Below are 16,227 nucleotides of genomic sequence, written 5' to 3'. Positions count from 1 at the left end.
TTTCTCATAATATCCTCTTATGACCCTTTTTATTTCTGTGGGGTCAGTTGTAAATTTCCCCTTTCATTTCTGATTGTATTTATTTGCATCTTCTCTCTCTTTTCCTTGTTAGTGTAGCTAAGGGTTTGTCAATTTTATTGATCATCTCAAAGAACCAGCTTTTGGTTTTGTTGATTTTCTCTATTGTATTTTGTTCTCAATTTCATTTATTTCTGCTCTAATCTTTATTATTTCTTTCCTTCTGCTTGCTTTGGGAATGGTTGTTGCTTTTTTTCCATTTTCTCCAGCTGTTCAGTTACTCTTTGATTTTAGCTCTTTCTTGTTTTCTAATATACACATTTAGGGGTATAAATTTCCTTCTCAGGACTACCTTTACTGTTTCCCTTAAGTTTTGATGAGTTGTGTTCATGTTTTCATTCGTCTCAATATATTTACTAATTTCCCTTACAATTTCTTCTTTCACCCACTGATTATTTAGGAGTGTGATGTTCACCCTCCACACATTTGTAAATTTACCTCTTTCCTATCTATTCCTGATTTCCAGTTTCATTCCATTATGATCTGAGAAGGTGCTATGTATAATTTCAATTTTTTATATTTACTAACCTAAAACGTGTTCTATACTGGAAAAAGATCCAAGAACACTTGAGAAAAATGTATGACCCCTGAATGTGGGTGCAATGTTCTGTATGTCTGTTACGTCGAACTTCTTTATCATATTGCTCAAGTCCTCTGTTTCCTTGATCTTCTGTCTATTTCAATCTAATGATGTGAGTGCTGTGTTGAAGTCTCCAACTACTATTGTAGAAATATCCATTTCTGTCTTCACTTTTGCCAGAGTTTGCCTCATATATTTTGGGGTATCCAAAATATATGCACAGGTATTTGTGACTGTTATTTTTTCCTGGTGGATTGTCCTTTTTATTAATATATATAATGTTCTTCTGTACCTCTCACAAATTTTTGCATTTAAAGTCTGTTTTGTCCGATATTAGTGTAGCTATCCTTGCTATTTTTTGGTTACTATTTGTGTGCAGTATTTTTCCAACCTTTCACTGTTGGTTTGTATCCCTGGTTTAAGGGGAGTCTCTAGTAGTCAGCATACGGATGGCTCAAGTTTCTTTTATCCATTCTGTCAGCTTGTATCTTTTCACTGGGAGTTTATCCATTCATATTCAATCATATTACTGTAAATGCATTATTTGCTTCTACCATTTGATTCTTTGGTTTTCATATGTCATATCTTATTTTTGTCTGTCTTTTTACTTTTTTGGTTATCACTTCTGCTATTCTTTCTTCTATACTCTTTCTTCTATACTCTCTTCCAAGCATCCCTCTCCTTTCTTTTTCTTTCAGTTTGTAAGGCTTCCTTTAATATTTCCTGCAAAGGTAGATTCTTCTTTATGAACACTCTTACTTTCTGTTTGTGCATATTTTAAAATCCCCTTCATATTTGAAGGGCAAGTTTACTGGATAAAGAATTCTCAGCTGGTACTTTTTCTTTTTCAGTATCCTAATTGTATCATTCCATTGCCTCCTTGCCTCCAAGGTTTCTGATGAGAAATCCATGCTACATCTGGCTGGGCATCCATTGTATGTAATGGTTTCCTTCTCCCTTCCTGCTCTGAGAATTTTCTTTATCTCTGACATTTGACATTCTGAGTAGTATGTGTCTTGGAGTACATCTATTCATATTCATATTTATTTTTATTGGGGTATGCTGTGCTTCTTGAATATGTATGTCCATTTGTTTCATGAGAGTTGGGAAATTTTCAGCTATTATGTCCTCAAATATACTTTTTGCTCCCCTTTCCTTGAATTCTCCTTCTGGAACTCCCATACTCATGTTATTATGTTTCATACTATCATTGAATTCCCTGAGTCCCTGCTCAATTTTTTCCATTCTTTTCTCTCTGTTCTTTTCTGTCTTCTATTTCAGCAGTTCTGTCACCTCTATCATATATTCTTCATCATTTCAAGTCTGCAGTTATATGCCTCTAATATGTTTGTTTTTTAATTTTACCTATCTAGTCTTTCATTCCTAAGAGTTCTGTTACTTTTCACTTAAGGTTTTCAAATTCTTCTTCATGTCTGTTCATTGTCTTCTTGATGTCCTTAATCTCTTTAGCCATATTGTCTTTCAACTCATTAATTTGATTTTGCTAATTTGGGTGCATCTCCTTGCTTACTTTTCTCAAATCCTGTATCTCTCCTGGGGCTTTGATATGTTCCTTTCCTTGGGACCATTTTTCCATTGTATTAGTATGGCTTGTAGTGTTTTGCTGATGTCTAGGCATCTGATTAAGATGGTGAGATTACTCAGATGCTCTCTTTTGTAGGGATTTAGCAGTGAGAAGCAGGGTGCTGCGGCTGTAATACCCTGGTTCTATCTGTTCTGTGTATTTAGGATTGTCCCTGTTAGTTGCTCAAATCTAGGCACTGGATCCAGTAATGCAGAATAGCTCCCTAAGGCCTTGGGTGGGCGGAGGATGAAAAGGCCAGAAAAAGCCTGTCAATTATTTAGTTTTACTTTTCTTATCTGCAATTCCTTGGTCCACCAGAAGATGGTACTCTTTAATGGTCCTCTCAGGAGAATGCCTGATTGGAGTGTTACCTGCAACATGTACCATATCAGTTTGACAGATAATCCTGCTTGCAGCTAAGTAGCTAGTAATTCAAATATTCTCAGAGGCAGTTCTCCAGCCTTTGCCGTTTATAGCCTTAAATGCCTATATTAAAAAAGAAGAAAGAGGTAAAAATCAAATATGTGATTGAACAACTAGGGAAACTAGAAAAAGAAGAGCAAACCATTCCCAAAACAAGCAGGAGAAAATAAAAAATACAGACTGAAATAGAAATAAATGAAATGAAGAACAACAATAACAAAAAACAATGTAGAAAATCAACAAAACCAAGAGCAGGTTCATTGAGAAGATTAATAATATTGATGAACCCCTAGGTAAACTAACAAAGAAAAAAAGAGAATATGCGATAAATAAAAAATCAAAGGGGAATTTTATGACTGACCCCACAGAAATAAAAAGAATAAGAGGGGGAAGTGGACTTGGTCCAGTGGACAGGGCATCTGTCTACCACATGGGAGGTCTGTGGTTCAAACCCCGGGCCTCCTTGACCCGTGTGGAGCTGGGAGCTGGCCCATGCACAGTGCTGATGTGCGAAGGGAGTGCCGTGACATGCAGGGGTGTCCCCCGCATAGGGGAGCCCCACGCGCAAGGAGTGTGCCCTGTAGGGAGAGCCGCCCAGCATGAAAGAAAGTGCAGCCTGCCCAGGAATGGTGCCGCACACACGGAGAGCTGACACAACAAGATGATGCAACAAAAAGAAACACAGATTCCCAAGCCGCTGACAACAACAGAAGCGGACAAAAAAGAACATGCAGCAAATGGACACAGAGAACAGACAACCGGGGTGGGGGGTGGGGGGAAGGGGAGAGAAATAAAAATCTTTTTAAAAAAAGCATAAGAGGGTATGAGAAACTACATGCCAACACACTAGACAACCTCAATGAAATGGACAAATTTCTAGAAGTGCACAAACAACTTATGCTGATGCTACAAGAAATTCAAGAACTTAAACCAATTACATTTAAAGACACTGAATCAATCATCAACAATCTCCCAGCAAAGAAATTCCCAAAAAAAGTGGCTTCAAAGATAGATTCTACCAAGCATTTAAAAAAGAATTAACACCAATCCTGTTTCAACTCTTACAAAAAATTGAAGAGAAGGGAAAATTACTCAACATTATTTTATGATACCAACATCATGTAATACCAAAGCCAGGGGAAGATACTACAAAAAAAAAAAGAAAATGACAGACCATTATATCGAATGGACATAGATGCAAAATTCTCAACAAAATACTTCCAAATAGAATTCTGCATGATATCAAAAGATGTATATATCATGACCAGATAGTATTTATTCTTGGTATACAAAGGTGGTTCAAAAAAGAAAATCAATTAACAAAATACACCACATTAACAAATTGAAGGAAGAAACCACATGATCATCTCAACCAATGAGAAAACATTAGATAAAATCCAGCCTCCTTTCTTGATAAAAACACTTCAAAAGATAGAAATAGAAGAAAATTTCTTCAATATAATAAAAGGCATATATGAAAAACCCACAGCCAACATCATACTCAATGGGAAAAGTGAAAGTCTTCCCTCTAAGATCAGGAACATGAGAAGGATGCCCACTGAAACCACTGTTATTCTACATTGTTTTAGAAGTTCTAGCTAGAGCAATTAGAGAGGGGAAAAAAGTCATCCAAATAGGAAAAGAGGAAGGAATATTCTCACTATTTGCAGATGACACGAACCTATACTTAGAAATTCTGAAATGTCTATGACAAAGCTACTTTAGCTAATAAACCAGTTCAGCAACGTGGCAGGATAGATCAATGCACAAAAATCAGAATGTTTCTCTACACCAGTATTGCACAATCTGAGGAGGAAATCAGAGAAAAAATTCCATTTACCACAGCAACAAAAAGACTCAAATAGCTAGGAACCAAATACCAAAGACATACAGGACTTAAATGCAGAAATGTACAAAACAATGCTAAATGTAATTAATGAAGACCTAAATAAGTGGGAAGATATTCCATGTTCATGGATTAAAAGACTAAATATGAAGGTGTCAATCCTACCCAAACTGATTTGTAGATTCAATACAATACAATCAAATTCAAGCAGCCTACTTTACCAAAATACACAAGGCAATTACCAAGTTCATTTGGAAGGGAAAGTGCACCTGAAAGCTGAAAGCATTCTAAAAAACAAGAATGATGTGGGGGCAATTTTACTGCCAGACCGTGAAACATAATACAAAGCTATAGTAGTCAAAACAGCATGGTACTGGCATAAAGATAGACTCATCAATCAGTGGAATAGAATTGACAGTCCAGAAACAAACCCTCACCTCTACAGCAAACTGGTTTTCTGTAAACTTATGAAATCCATGTTAACAGGAGAAAACAGTCTCTTCAACAAATGGTTCTGGAAGACTGGATATACACAACCAAAAGGATGAAAGAGAATCCATATCTCACTCCCTATACAAGACTCAATTCAAAATGGATCAAAATGTAAAAGCCAGGACCAGAGTACTACTAGAAGAAAATTTAGGGAAACATCTTAAAAACCTTGTGGTAGGTGGTGGTTTCTTGGACATTACACCCCAAGCATGAGAAGAAAAATAGATAAATTGGACCTCAAAATTAAACACTTTTGCACACTAAAGGACTTTGTCAAAAGAGAAAAGGTAGCCAAATCAATGGCAGAAAATATTTGGCAATCACATATCCAATAAGGGCTAAATATCTGTGATATATACAGAAATGCTACAGCTCAAAAGAAATGGGCAAAAGATTTGAATAGACATTTGCCCAAAGAAGAAATACAAATGGCAAAAAAAAACATGAAAAAAATGTCCAGGTTCAATACTGATTAGAGAAATGCAAATCAAAGCTACAATGAGATATCATTTCATACCTATTAGAATGGGCACTATTGAAAATACAGGGTTGGAGGAAATTGGAGAGAAACACTTATTGATAGTTGGTGGCATTGAAGAATGGTACAGCCAATCTGCATGACTGTTTGGCACTTCCTAAAGAAGTTGAACAGAGATTTGCCACATAACCCAGCAAACTAAAACAAGCGGCAAAAGAGAACCCCAGGGAGCCATCACCTGGCTTTAACAATTGCCAGCACATGGTCAATGTTGTTCCAGCTACAGCCCCCACCAATGGATTTTTTTTAAAGCAAATACTAGACAGCATATCATTTTTCCCATTATACTTCAGTATCTACCTCTACTTTTTTTTTTTTAGATTTTTTATTTATTTCTCTCCCCTCTCACCCCCTCCTCCTGTCACCTGTTCTCTGCATCCATTTGCTGTGTGTTCTTCTGTGTCTGCTTGTAATCTCTTCAGTGGCACCAGGAATGTCTCTTTTTTGTTGTGTCATTCTTGCTGCGTCAGCTCTCCGTGTGTGCCACACCACTCCTGGGCAGGGTGCACTTTTATTGCGTGGGGTGGCTCTCCTTACAGGGCACACTCCTTGTGTGTGGGGCTCCCCCACACGGAGGACACCCCTGCATGGCACGGCACTCCTTGCGCACATCAGCACTGGCCATGGGCCAGCTCATCACATGGGTCAGGAGGCCCTGGATTTGAACCCTGGACCTCCTGTGTGGTAGGCAGATGCTCTACCAGTTGAGCCAAATCCACTTCCCTCTAAATACTTCTTAAAAAGCAAGATCTCAATGTCATTATCACACTTTAAAAATTAATCTAATATTATCAAATACCCAGTGCCCAATTTTCCGATTGTCTTGACTACTTTTAATAATTGGCTTGTTCAAATCATGATTCAAATTGCATTTGATCATGTCTCTCAAAGTCTCTCTTCATCCTTCTCCCTTCTTTTTTTTCCTTCACAATTTATTTGTTCAATTAGCCAGGTCAGTTATCCTGTAGAATTTCCCACATTTTGGATTCAGCAGGTTACATCCCAATGTTGTCATTCAACAGTTTCCATGTTCCTTGGTATCTCTTGTAAACTGATGTTAAATCTACCTAGGCAAGGGCTTGTTCACATTCAGATTTGGGTTTTTCCCCCCCCAAAAGACTCCGTAGGAGGTGGTGTGTCCATCCTGTTACACCCACCACCCACCAGGATGTACCCAAGGTCTAGCACTCTATTTTGTGGTGCTAAGATTGACCAGTAAAAGTTCAGGTACTATCAGCGGGTTTAAGTGCTGTGAGCATTATCCATCATATCCACTGTGAAATTCCCATAAGCCTTTTTTACCTAGTGGCTCTAGCTAATGATTTTACCACTAAGGATGTTGCCTGGGTCTGTTGTTTTATTAGGGACTGCAAGGTGTAAGGGGACACTGGACAGAGGACGAGACGAGGATGAGGTGAAGAGAGGACTGCTAGCTAGAGGGCCTTAGGCTTTAAGTGGTGGCTGAGATTGGCCACAAGTCTGCCTCGAGTACCAGCCCCCGCAGCCTCCTGGTGGATTAGGAGTAAGGTGGGGACAGGGGACAGGATACCTCAAGCCCTTCTCAAAGTCAGCAATAGCCCAGAGAGGATCTCTTTCAAAGGCAATCCTAGCCTCAGGGATTTGGAAAGCTCCCAGCATTCCTGCATGAGCTGGAGGACAGACAGATCAGATGGCTGTAGGTGCCCAGGTCCTGAGAGACTGGAATAGCGTCAAAGGCAACATACCAACTGAGATGCTACGAGGCCACTTCAGCTATTTGGAGGTGCAGAAAGTCCACTTACCACAAGTTAGCCTAAAGGTGCAAAGTCACATAGTACAGCTAAAATACTAACAGAGTTTGTGGTCTGGAACCACCTCTACTGGTTCAGTGCAGGGAGGACACCATCAGTGATTAAAAGCATTTTCCTAACAAACCTATAATGAGACTGTCCACAGGTATAAACTATTTCACGGAACTTTTCACAGCATTAACACTTTCTCAGAGGACAGGAGCCAGTTACTTACATAACAGATATAGTTACTTATATCTACAATGACCAAAGGGTTTTATTCTACAACGTATTAAGGAGTGTAACCTGAAGAGACACACTGTCATTCAGTCATTTACCTATTCGGCCTTTCTTTGGCCTTTCTGGTCCTTCTGGAATGCTCTTCCCCACAAACGTCTGATCTGCCAAGCTGGTTCCATTTAGTATCTGTTCAAATGTCAATTTATCAGAAAGACCTTCTTGGCACATCCTGTTTAAAAACACTAAGCCCTTCCCAATCACTCTATTTTTTTGGTAGTTTTTAAACTAGCTAAGGCATATTAGTTATACTGTTCCTCTTCAAGAACTGCAGTCTACTGTTTTTCTCCTTCTTGATCTATCAGATTTTGAGGAGGGAAGTGAATCTTCAGGGAGCCGATGTGGCTCAAGCAGTTGAGTACCCACCTCCCCATATGGGAGGTCCCGGGTTCAGTTTCCAGTGCCTCCTAAAGAAAAACACACACACACAAAAACACCAAAAACCAGACAAAAAGCAGCCCAACGAGAGAAAATGAGTAAACAGATGAGGGAGCCATGGGGGAGCCTGCGGGGGCAAGACCTTCAACTACAATTGTCATGCATTAGTCTAAAAACAGAAAGTTACCAAAAAGATGCATCTTTTTTTTAAACCAACGTATAGTAACATATCTGTCATACAGACATATTTTACATTAAATTCTATTTTTACTTTCATCCCTTCTTTTCTGGTTTATAATAGCCAACTATATCTATTTCCATCCTTTCAATTTTTTATTTTAAATGTTCTGCTTGTAGACAACCATTTTTAACCCAATTCAGGAATCTTCTAATTGGTTAACAACCTATGTAATTTATTGAAATTACTATAATTCAGAGTTTCTACCTACCTTATTTTCCATTTACTGAATTTTGTTCCTGCTTTCCACTTGATGAGTTTACTTCTGATTAAAAATTTTACATTCTATTTGTGTTCTTATGATGGTTCTTAAGATCATACTCATGTTTCTTAACATTTTCAGTATCTGTAACTTCCTCTAAAGGAAAGCCATTTTAAAATTGTCTTAAATCTTAGCCTGTATCTCCAACTCCAAGCAAGATGATAGAGCCAACAATTTTAATATTATAATGGAAAGTTTTCCTTTAAGATAACAGTAAACCTTACAAAAATATTTGATCATCCTTCTTCCCATATCTCTTGTATGTATTCCAGATTTAATATTGCTCCAAAGTATTTTCTGTAAGAATATTTGTACTACAATTTTTTGAGGTTTTGTATGCTTAAGAATATTTTTAATATGCTGTCACACTCTAATGCTCATCTGGCAGGAGAGAAACTTTTAACTCAAGGTTCCTTTTCTTCAATACTTAAAATGTATGATTCCGTAGACTTCTTACACAAAATACTTCTGAGAAATCTTAAGTCAATATGGTTTTCTTTCCTTTGAGAGAAATCTGCTCTTTTACTCTGTAAGCTTATATTTTTTCTTGGATAGTTTTAAATTTCACTATAATCACATTACTGCCTATACTCACACTCTGCTTAATAATTGTCCCCCACTAAATAGAAACTCCATGAGACAAGGACTTTTTTTTTTGTTCACTGTTGTTTACCTCACACCTACAACAGTGTCTGAAACATAACAAGTGGTTAACAAATACAGGCTGGATGGATAAATGATTCTTTCCTCCTTTCTCCATCACGTTTCCCACTAATATGCCTAAAAAGTTATGAGTGAATTCAGTGACTTTTTTCCTGTTATCCTCCACATGTAAGAAAGTATCTGGCATATAAAAGGCATCCAACAAAATATTTGTAACCTTTAATATATAGAAAAGAATCTAGCACATGGATTTACTTTAAGTGTGCTGGAGAAAAAAAGAATTCAGTAACTACAGAAAAAGCATCAAGATGTTTGGAATAAAATACATACATATAGGTTGCCCCCATCAAGATAGTGGAATAAAAAGCTTGAGGGCTCTGCCCCCCACAAAAGCTTTGAACCAACTAGAACTGGCAGGAATACCCTAAAATGAAACCTCCAGAAAACATAAGTATTGCAGTTACAGGGTGTATACCAAATCAAGCAAAAGGCTACTTGAAAGTGGTAGGATCTCACGGCACATTGGCTGGCTCCTTCCCCATGCCCTCACCAGCTGGGCAGGGAGCTGGCTTACACTCCCAGTGCAGATTCCAGAGGGAGCAGAGTAACCCTCATGCATACAATGGGAGCACGTATGTGTGGCCCAGTCTCTCTAGTGACAACCTGAGGGTATGATCCAGGACACTCATTGCAGTGTGCTGTCCTCAAACTTGCCCTGTGTGTAGAAGGCAGCTCAAAGATCTCTCCTACAGAACACTGTGGGAAAGCAGTCCAACCGTAGCTGCCCAGGGCAAGGGGTTGCTGGCTCTAGAACATACAATACAGGGCCCAGGATCAGGGCCTGGAGCTATTCTCTAATGGCACTGTATGAGTAAACATACATGTATAAGGATCCCTCACATAGGCCACTCTTATTGCTGCAGGTCAATCTGTTGGCTCCTGGTATTCAGAAAGCTCTGTCAACAATAGCTGGATACAAGTTTAAGGAACAGACACCTTAGAGTCTAAATTCCAGGAATAATACACTAAAATTTTTTTAAATGTCCAGGTTTTAACAAAAGATTACAAAATATACAAAGAAATAGGAAGTGACGACCCAGGCACATCAGAAGATTAAAGCTTTAGAAACCATTAATGAGGATTTTTCTCTGGAGTATACTAGACAAAGATTTTCAGGAAAAGGAACCAAACAGAACAGGAGAACAGAGTAAAAAAAAATAAAAAATTCCCCAGAGAGGTTCAACAGCAGATTGAAGCTGGCATAAGAAAGAATAAATGAAGTTGAAAGTAAGACAATGCAAATCATCTAGTCTGAGCAGAAATAATGAAAAGAAAACAGAATTGAGGAACCTGTGGGACATCATCAAGCATATCAATATATGCATATTGTGGGAGTCCGAGAAGAGAGAAAAGGGCAAAGAGAATATTCAAAGAAATAACTGCTGAAAACGTCTCAAATTTAATGGAAGACACAAATATTTGCATCCAAAGTACTCAATGAACTCCAAATAAGAAACACAAATAGACCCACATCGTTATAATCAAATTGCCCAAAATGCTAAAGATAGAGAAGTCTGAAAGTGGCAAGAGAACCAACACGTCATACATAACACAGCCTCAGTAAGACTGAGTGCTGATTTCTCATCAGAAACCATGGAAGCAAAAAGGCAGTGGGAAAACATATTTAAAGTGCTGAAAGCTAAAAATCACCAAACAAGAATTATATATCTGGCTAAACTGTCTTTCAGTAATGAGGGAGAGATTAAAATATTCTCAGATAAACAAAAGCTGAGTGAGTATGTCATCACTAGACAAGCCCTAGAGGAGATGCTAAAGAGAGGTCTGTAGGTTAAAAGGAAAAGACAACAGCCAAAAGATCGAAGCCACATGAATAAGTAAGTATCTACTATAAGAGTAATGACATGGTAAATATAAACGCCAGTACTACTGTACTTCTGGTTTGTAACCCAACTTTTTACTTCTTACAGGATCTAAAATGCAAATGCATAAAAGGTAATGATAAATGAGTAGCTTTGAACACAATGTATAAGCTTTTTTTCTTTTTTAAACCCAGTAAAAAGAAATTTATTTGGGAAATGGGGGAAAGAGCAGAGCTTGCTGAGAAATGGGAAACACAGAAATATGCACTGAGATTTGGTGTGGGCTCCTCTAGGCAGAGAGAATGAGCTCTGCCTTGTTCGACTACCTTTCAAAGTGTTAAAATTATTCCTCCCCTTTCCAAATGATAAGGGGGTGGGCCCCAGCTATTACTGGTTACCCCACCAATGGTGGGATCAACTGTGAGGACTGTTTGGAATATCCAGGGCCAAGGGTAAGTCCCAGAAGAGAAACTGGGACCTCAAGGTTACACTCAAAGTTCTAGCAAGGTCTTGCAGTTACATAAACATAACTTTTGACAAGAACTACATAAAGGTGGGGACAGAGGGATATAGGAAGATGTTTGTGTATACTATTGAAGTTGGTATCAAAGCAAATGAGAATGTTATAGACTGAGAGATTAAACTTAAGCTCCATGGTAACTAGAGAAAAGCATCAGAGGATGTGCAAGTTCAGAGACAGAAATTAGAGTATAGGTTGCCAGGGCAGGGAACTGGGGGAGGGGTTATGTGTAATAGGCTTGGGTTTCTGTCTGGGGAGATGGGAAAGTTTTAGTCTTGGAAGGTGGTGAGGGCACTGGGATATCGTAAATGTGATTAATCCCACTGAACGGTATATTTGGAAGTGGTTGAGATGGGAAATTTATGTGTATAGATGTTCCCACAATTAAAAAAAAAGAAAAAAAACAAGTAATACAAGATCCAGGACGGGAACTAGCAAGGGAGGAGGAAAGGCTCAAAGGACATTATTGGGACCTATGAAAAAACTGTAAGCTTTATATCAACGTTAAATTTCTTATACTTGATAACTGTACTTAAGGGGATTATATAAATGAATATCCTTAGAAAATGTGGATGTCAGTATTAGGTGTTCAAGGATCATGATGTATACCTGCCCACAAGTGTTCAGAAAGTAGACTGTTCAGAAAAGGGGAGGAGGGTGGGAGGGACAGAAAGGGATGGAGGGAGGAAAAGCAAATGTGGCAAAATATTAAAATTGGTGGGTCTGCATATCTGGGGCAGGTGGGGGCTGAGGATATGTTGGAGAGCTCTGTATGGGATTTGTATTGTTTTTAACAGTCCTCTATGTTTGAAGTGTTTTCAAATAAAAAATACACACACTTGTAACTCACCTGGCTTTAGGCAGAAAAATTGAAAGCACACGTATCTTCATTATTTCACATCTAACACACATCCTTCTACCTTCAAGATCCACAAGCTACAGCCCTGCCTCAAGGACAGCCCCAGCCCCCAGTTTTTCCCCCTTTTGGTTATGGCTGCTTTGGTACCCCATCAGCAGAGCTGAATAGCTGTGATGAGGACCATACGGCCTGCCAACCCTAGCACATTTACTATCTGCTCCTTTAGAGAATAAGTTTGCTGACCCATATTCTAGCTAATAGCTACATCTAAAATCTATTATGGTTCTTTATCCTCTAGGATTTTGCTCCTTAAGATCATTCAGTTCCTCCTGAAACCTAAAGCCAAATCTTAAGTTATCACAGTATCCCTTGAATCTTTACAGTCTTTTTCTATTTATTTTGGTAAACTTGGCCAGATAACCTAGGACAATTTTGCTTTTCTCTTGATACTAGGTACGTCCCAAGTACCTAGTTTTCAGACCCCTCCTTTAGGCTTAACCTTATTCCCCTAGAGCCCGTGGGAGCAATGAGGGCCTCTCTCAAGGCTGGAAGTAAGGTGGTGGTGGTGGTGGCTGGGAGGGAGGAACATGACGTGTAACTCTTACCCTAATGATGTTTATACTCAGAGTGGGGTGGGGTAGGAGTGAGAAAAGATAATAACCTCTAGGTATTAACTGATAGGCTACTGAATTTAATTAACCCATGTCACTCTATGCCCTGCCTTCCACACCTTCTACTGTGTACCATGGACCTTCCTCTCACATCTATCTCCAAATGCAATGCTTTTATAATTTTTAAAAAGCATGCTGCTAAAGCACATTTCCACATTAATTATGATTAACTGGCACCTTGTTGAAAGTAATGTGATGAATTACACATTTACCAGGATCTTACTGACAAAGATTGACTGGTGTTAGAATTATTAAATCATTAAAAAGTAGTCAAGTCATTGTGGCATCAGAATGTGTCTGGTAGCTGGTAATAAGAATTACATTTTTTTATAAACTTGGAAACAGTTAAGACAACTAAGTTATCCTCAAGAAAGAATATTTTGCAAAATCCTTTGATAATGTGAAGCACCTCACAAAACACAAATAAGCAACTGTGTACAAAATAATTTATTACAGCATAATACAGGTAGGCATTATTTTACAGTGAGATTTTTTTTTTTCTCTTAACAATCATGAATCTAACTAGATAAAATGGTGGAGGAAAACCACCTTAATTAGAATAGTCTGTCTAAATAAAATCTCCCTTTTTAATATTATATATGCCTTAAAGAGAAGCATTAATATTACAGACTATTTACAGAGTTTGAAAGAAACACATAGTGAATGGTTCCATTTGTTTTCTGTACAAGATAGATGAAAAGCTATCCCTAAACAAAACAAAACAAAAAACAAAAACATAGTTCAACAATACTTTCTTTTAACAGTTTAAGGTGATGACAGTGTAAACTCTCATTTAGCAGAGGGATATAAAATACATTTAGTAGCTGACGCATGCCTGTAAGAGTAAGATCATGTTTTCATTGTAATTTGCTTCCTTGAAACATACCCCCCTTCAGATTACAACTACTTGTTAATATTAAAAGTAATTTAGTCAAGAAAGCATAATTTTGCCTGTGAGTCTTTAAGACTGAGTTTCCACAATTAAGAGGCAAGTCAATCCCACATTCTGAATCCTCTATATAAAACTGGAATAATTCAACCAGAAAGTCTCATTTTCATGGGTATTACAAGGAAATGGTAAATCATGAAAAATTAAGGTGAAAAGAGGGCATGTTAAATTATATTTAAAATTAAATCTTTAATATCTGCCAAGATAAGACTCTTTATTACTAGCACTGAGTTAACACTTTAAAAACTGATGTGCTTTGAACAAGAAAAAAACAATAAAGCATACAAGTAAGACAAGGAATCAAAACATCATTCTATATTAAAACCAGGATCTAAAGAAAATAATAGAGACGCACATTTATGATACAGAAGTGACAGCACTGATCACAATGCTACCAATTTGGGAGTCTAAGAAAAACTGTACAAGTATAAACAGGTAATTTTAAGAGATATTTTGTAAATTGGCAGAGTCACTACAGAATAGAATAGGCTTAAAAATTCTATTCCAAGTATTTCATTCCACATCTATATTAAAATGTACCCTGGAAAAGAAATCCTGAATGAATTTTACCTTGAGTCAACACTTCATGAGATTTCAAATTTCATTTGCCAAGACATCATAGTTGATAGCTGTATGGTTTAGTGTGGCACCGTGACTGTCGACTTCGCTCATGGCAGGAAAAAACGCAGACGTGAAAGGAAACATTTTGTGACAGGCTGTTCTGTATTCTTCGTATTGAGAATTACAGTTCCCAAAGCTGCCATCAAGCAGTGCCTCAGAAACTTTTATTAAAGTCTAATGAAACAAGGAAAAACATTAACTTTTTGTTTAAAAAGACCTTGGTTAAAAATCACTTTGAGAAAATGTAATTTGTTAATAAAACCGAAACAATGCCAAGACAAGACCTTCATCTATAATAAGTTCTTACTACTTACACTAAGTACTCACCTCAAAAGAGGAACATTAAAATTCAATTTTGCAAAAAACAAAAACACCACATATAATTCCATTTTGCAATGTCTTATTAAAAAAAAAAAGGCAGTAAAATTCTCATACTGTAACTAGCCTAAAAACAGTGAACCTCTAAAACTGTGATCACTAGAAGTGGAAGTGGACTTCACTAAAAACAAGGGCTCACAATTACTGAGTGCTTCCCCAGGGCCAGGCGCTAAACCCTCCACAGTTTAGGAGGCCGGTAGCACATTCATTCCACCTTATAAATGAAGACAAGGAAGCAAAGAGAAGGTAACTTGCATAAAGTCACACAACCAGAAACTGGTGGAGGTGAGATTCAAATCCAGGCAAGGTTTAACTCCGAGAGCCCAATTATTTAGAGTTTTACTGTAAAGACATGTTTTGTTAGATCACTCAGCGTACATAAATTTGCAGAAGTGAAAAATCTTACCTTTATATTTTTATCTTTTATGGTTTCATCTAGTCTGGTAGCTATAGCAATTGCTTTCTCTTGCCTTGACTTGTCCAGAAAATACATCATTTTAGCCCCTGAAAATACCAAGATATTTAAAAATAAGTAAACTCCTATGTCCTTACAGTCACTCTGATTTAGAATGACCCATGACTTTCACTACGGTTCCAAGTGTTTAGTGCTGGGACGAAGCTGGTTAACACCAGTTCTGTTTTTGTTTTTGTTTTTGAGGTTGTGGGGCCAGGGATTGAACCAGGGACCTTGTATGTAGGAAGCTGACACTCAACCACTGAGCCATATCAGCTTCCTCCCACCAGGTCTTTAGAGTCAACTGTGGTATCTCTTCAATCCTTATTCAGTGATATCCCATTAATAAGCTTGAGGTCACAAGAGGAGTATTTTTATCATAGCAAATCACAACAAATGAGGGTTTTTTTCCCAAGTGGGAAAAGCTGCTTGTTTAAACATTTACCAGAACACCAATGATTTAAAAGTCCTTCCCTTCTGCAGAAATGATCTACTCAAAATGTAAATATGGACTGCCCAGTGGGAATCAATATTTCAGACAAAAATCATGAAAAAAAAAGATGATACCTCAAAATAATACATCTAAAGAAAAACTTATTGTCAAATGGAAGGTGGTAAAGGAACAGTAGAAAATTTCTGCATATTTTCAAGAAAACAAGGTTTTTAACATTATTTCTCAGTAAAATCCAGTTTATATTATCATATAAATTATACAGTCCATAGTCTACTCATTTTTCTATTGAGCT

The 16,227-nt window shown here is 37.6% G+C and overlaps 1 protein-coding gene across 2 annotated transcripts in view; it reads right to left on the bottom strand.

Annotated features, from left to right (window-relative positions):
* Window positions 1-13,508: 13,508 nt before the first annotated feature.
* Window positions 13,509-16,227, bottom strand: part of NAA16 (N-alpha-acetyltransferase 16, NatA auxiliary subunit) — a 59,979-nt gene continuing 57,260 nt past the window's right edge. For both annotated transcript variants that reach the window (XM_058276627.1, XM_058276626.1), the window contains 2 exons: window positions 15,434-15,531; window positions 13,509-14,823 (listed from right to left, as the gene is read on the bottom strand). In XM_058276627.1, coding sequence (XP_058132610.1) covers window positions 14,623-14,823; window positions 15,434-15,531 — 299 coding nt within the window. In that variant the 3' untranslated portion in view covers window positions 13,509-14,622. The remainder of the gene's footprint in view (window positions 14,824-15,433; window positions 15,532-16,227) is intronic.

The sequence above is a fragment of the Dasypus novemcinctus genome, chromosome 15 (genome assembly GCF_030445035.2).
Source record: "Dasypus novemcinctus isolate mDasNov1 chromosome 15, mDasNov1.1.hap2, whole genome shotgun sequence".
In the NCBI taxonomy this organism is placed as follows: Eukaryota; Metazoa; Chordata; class Mammalia; order Cingulata; family Dasypodidae; genus Dasypus; species Dasypus novemcinctus.
This window is presented reverse-complemented; position numbering and strand designations above follow the sequence as displayed.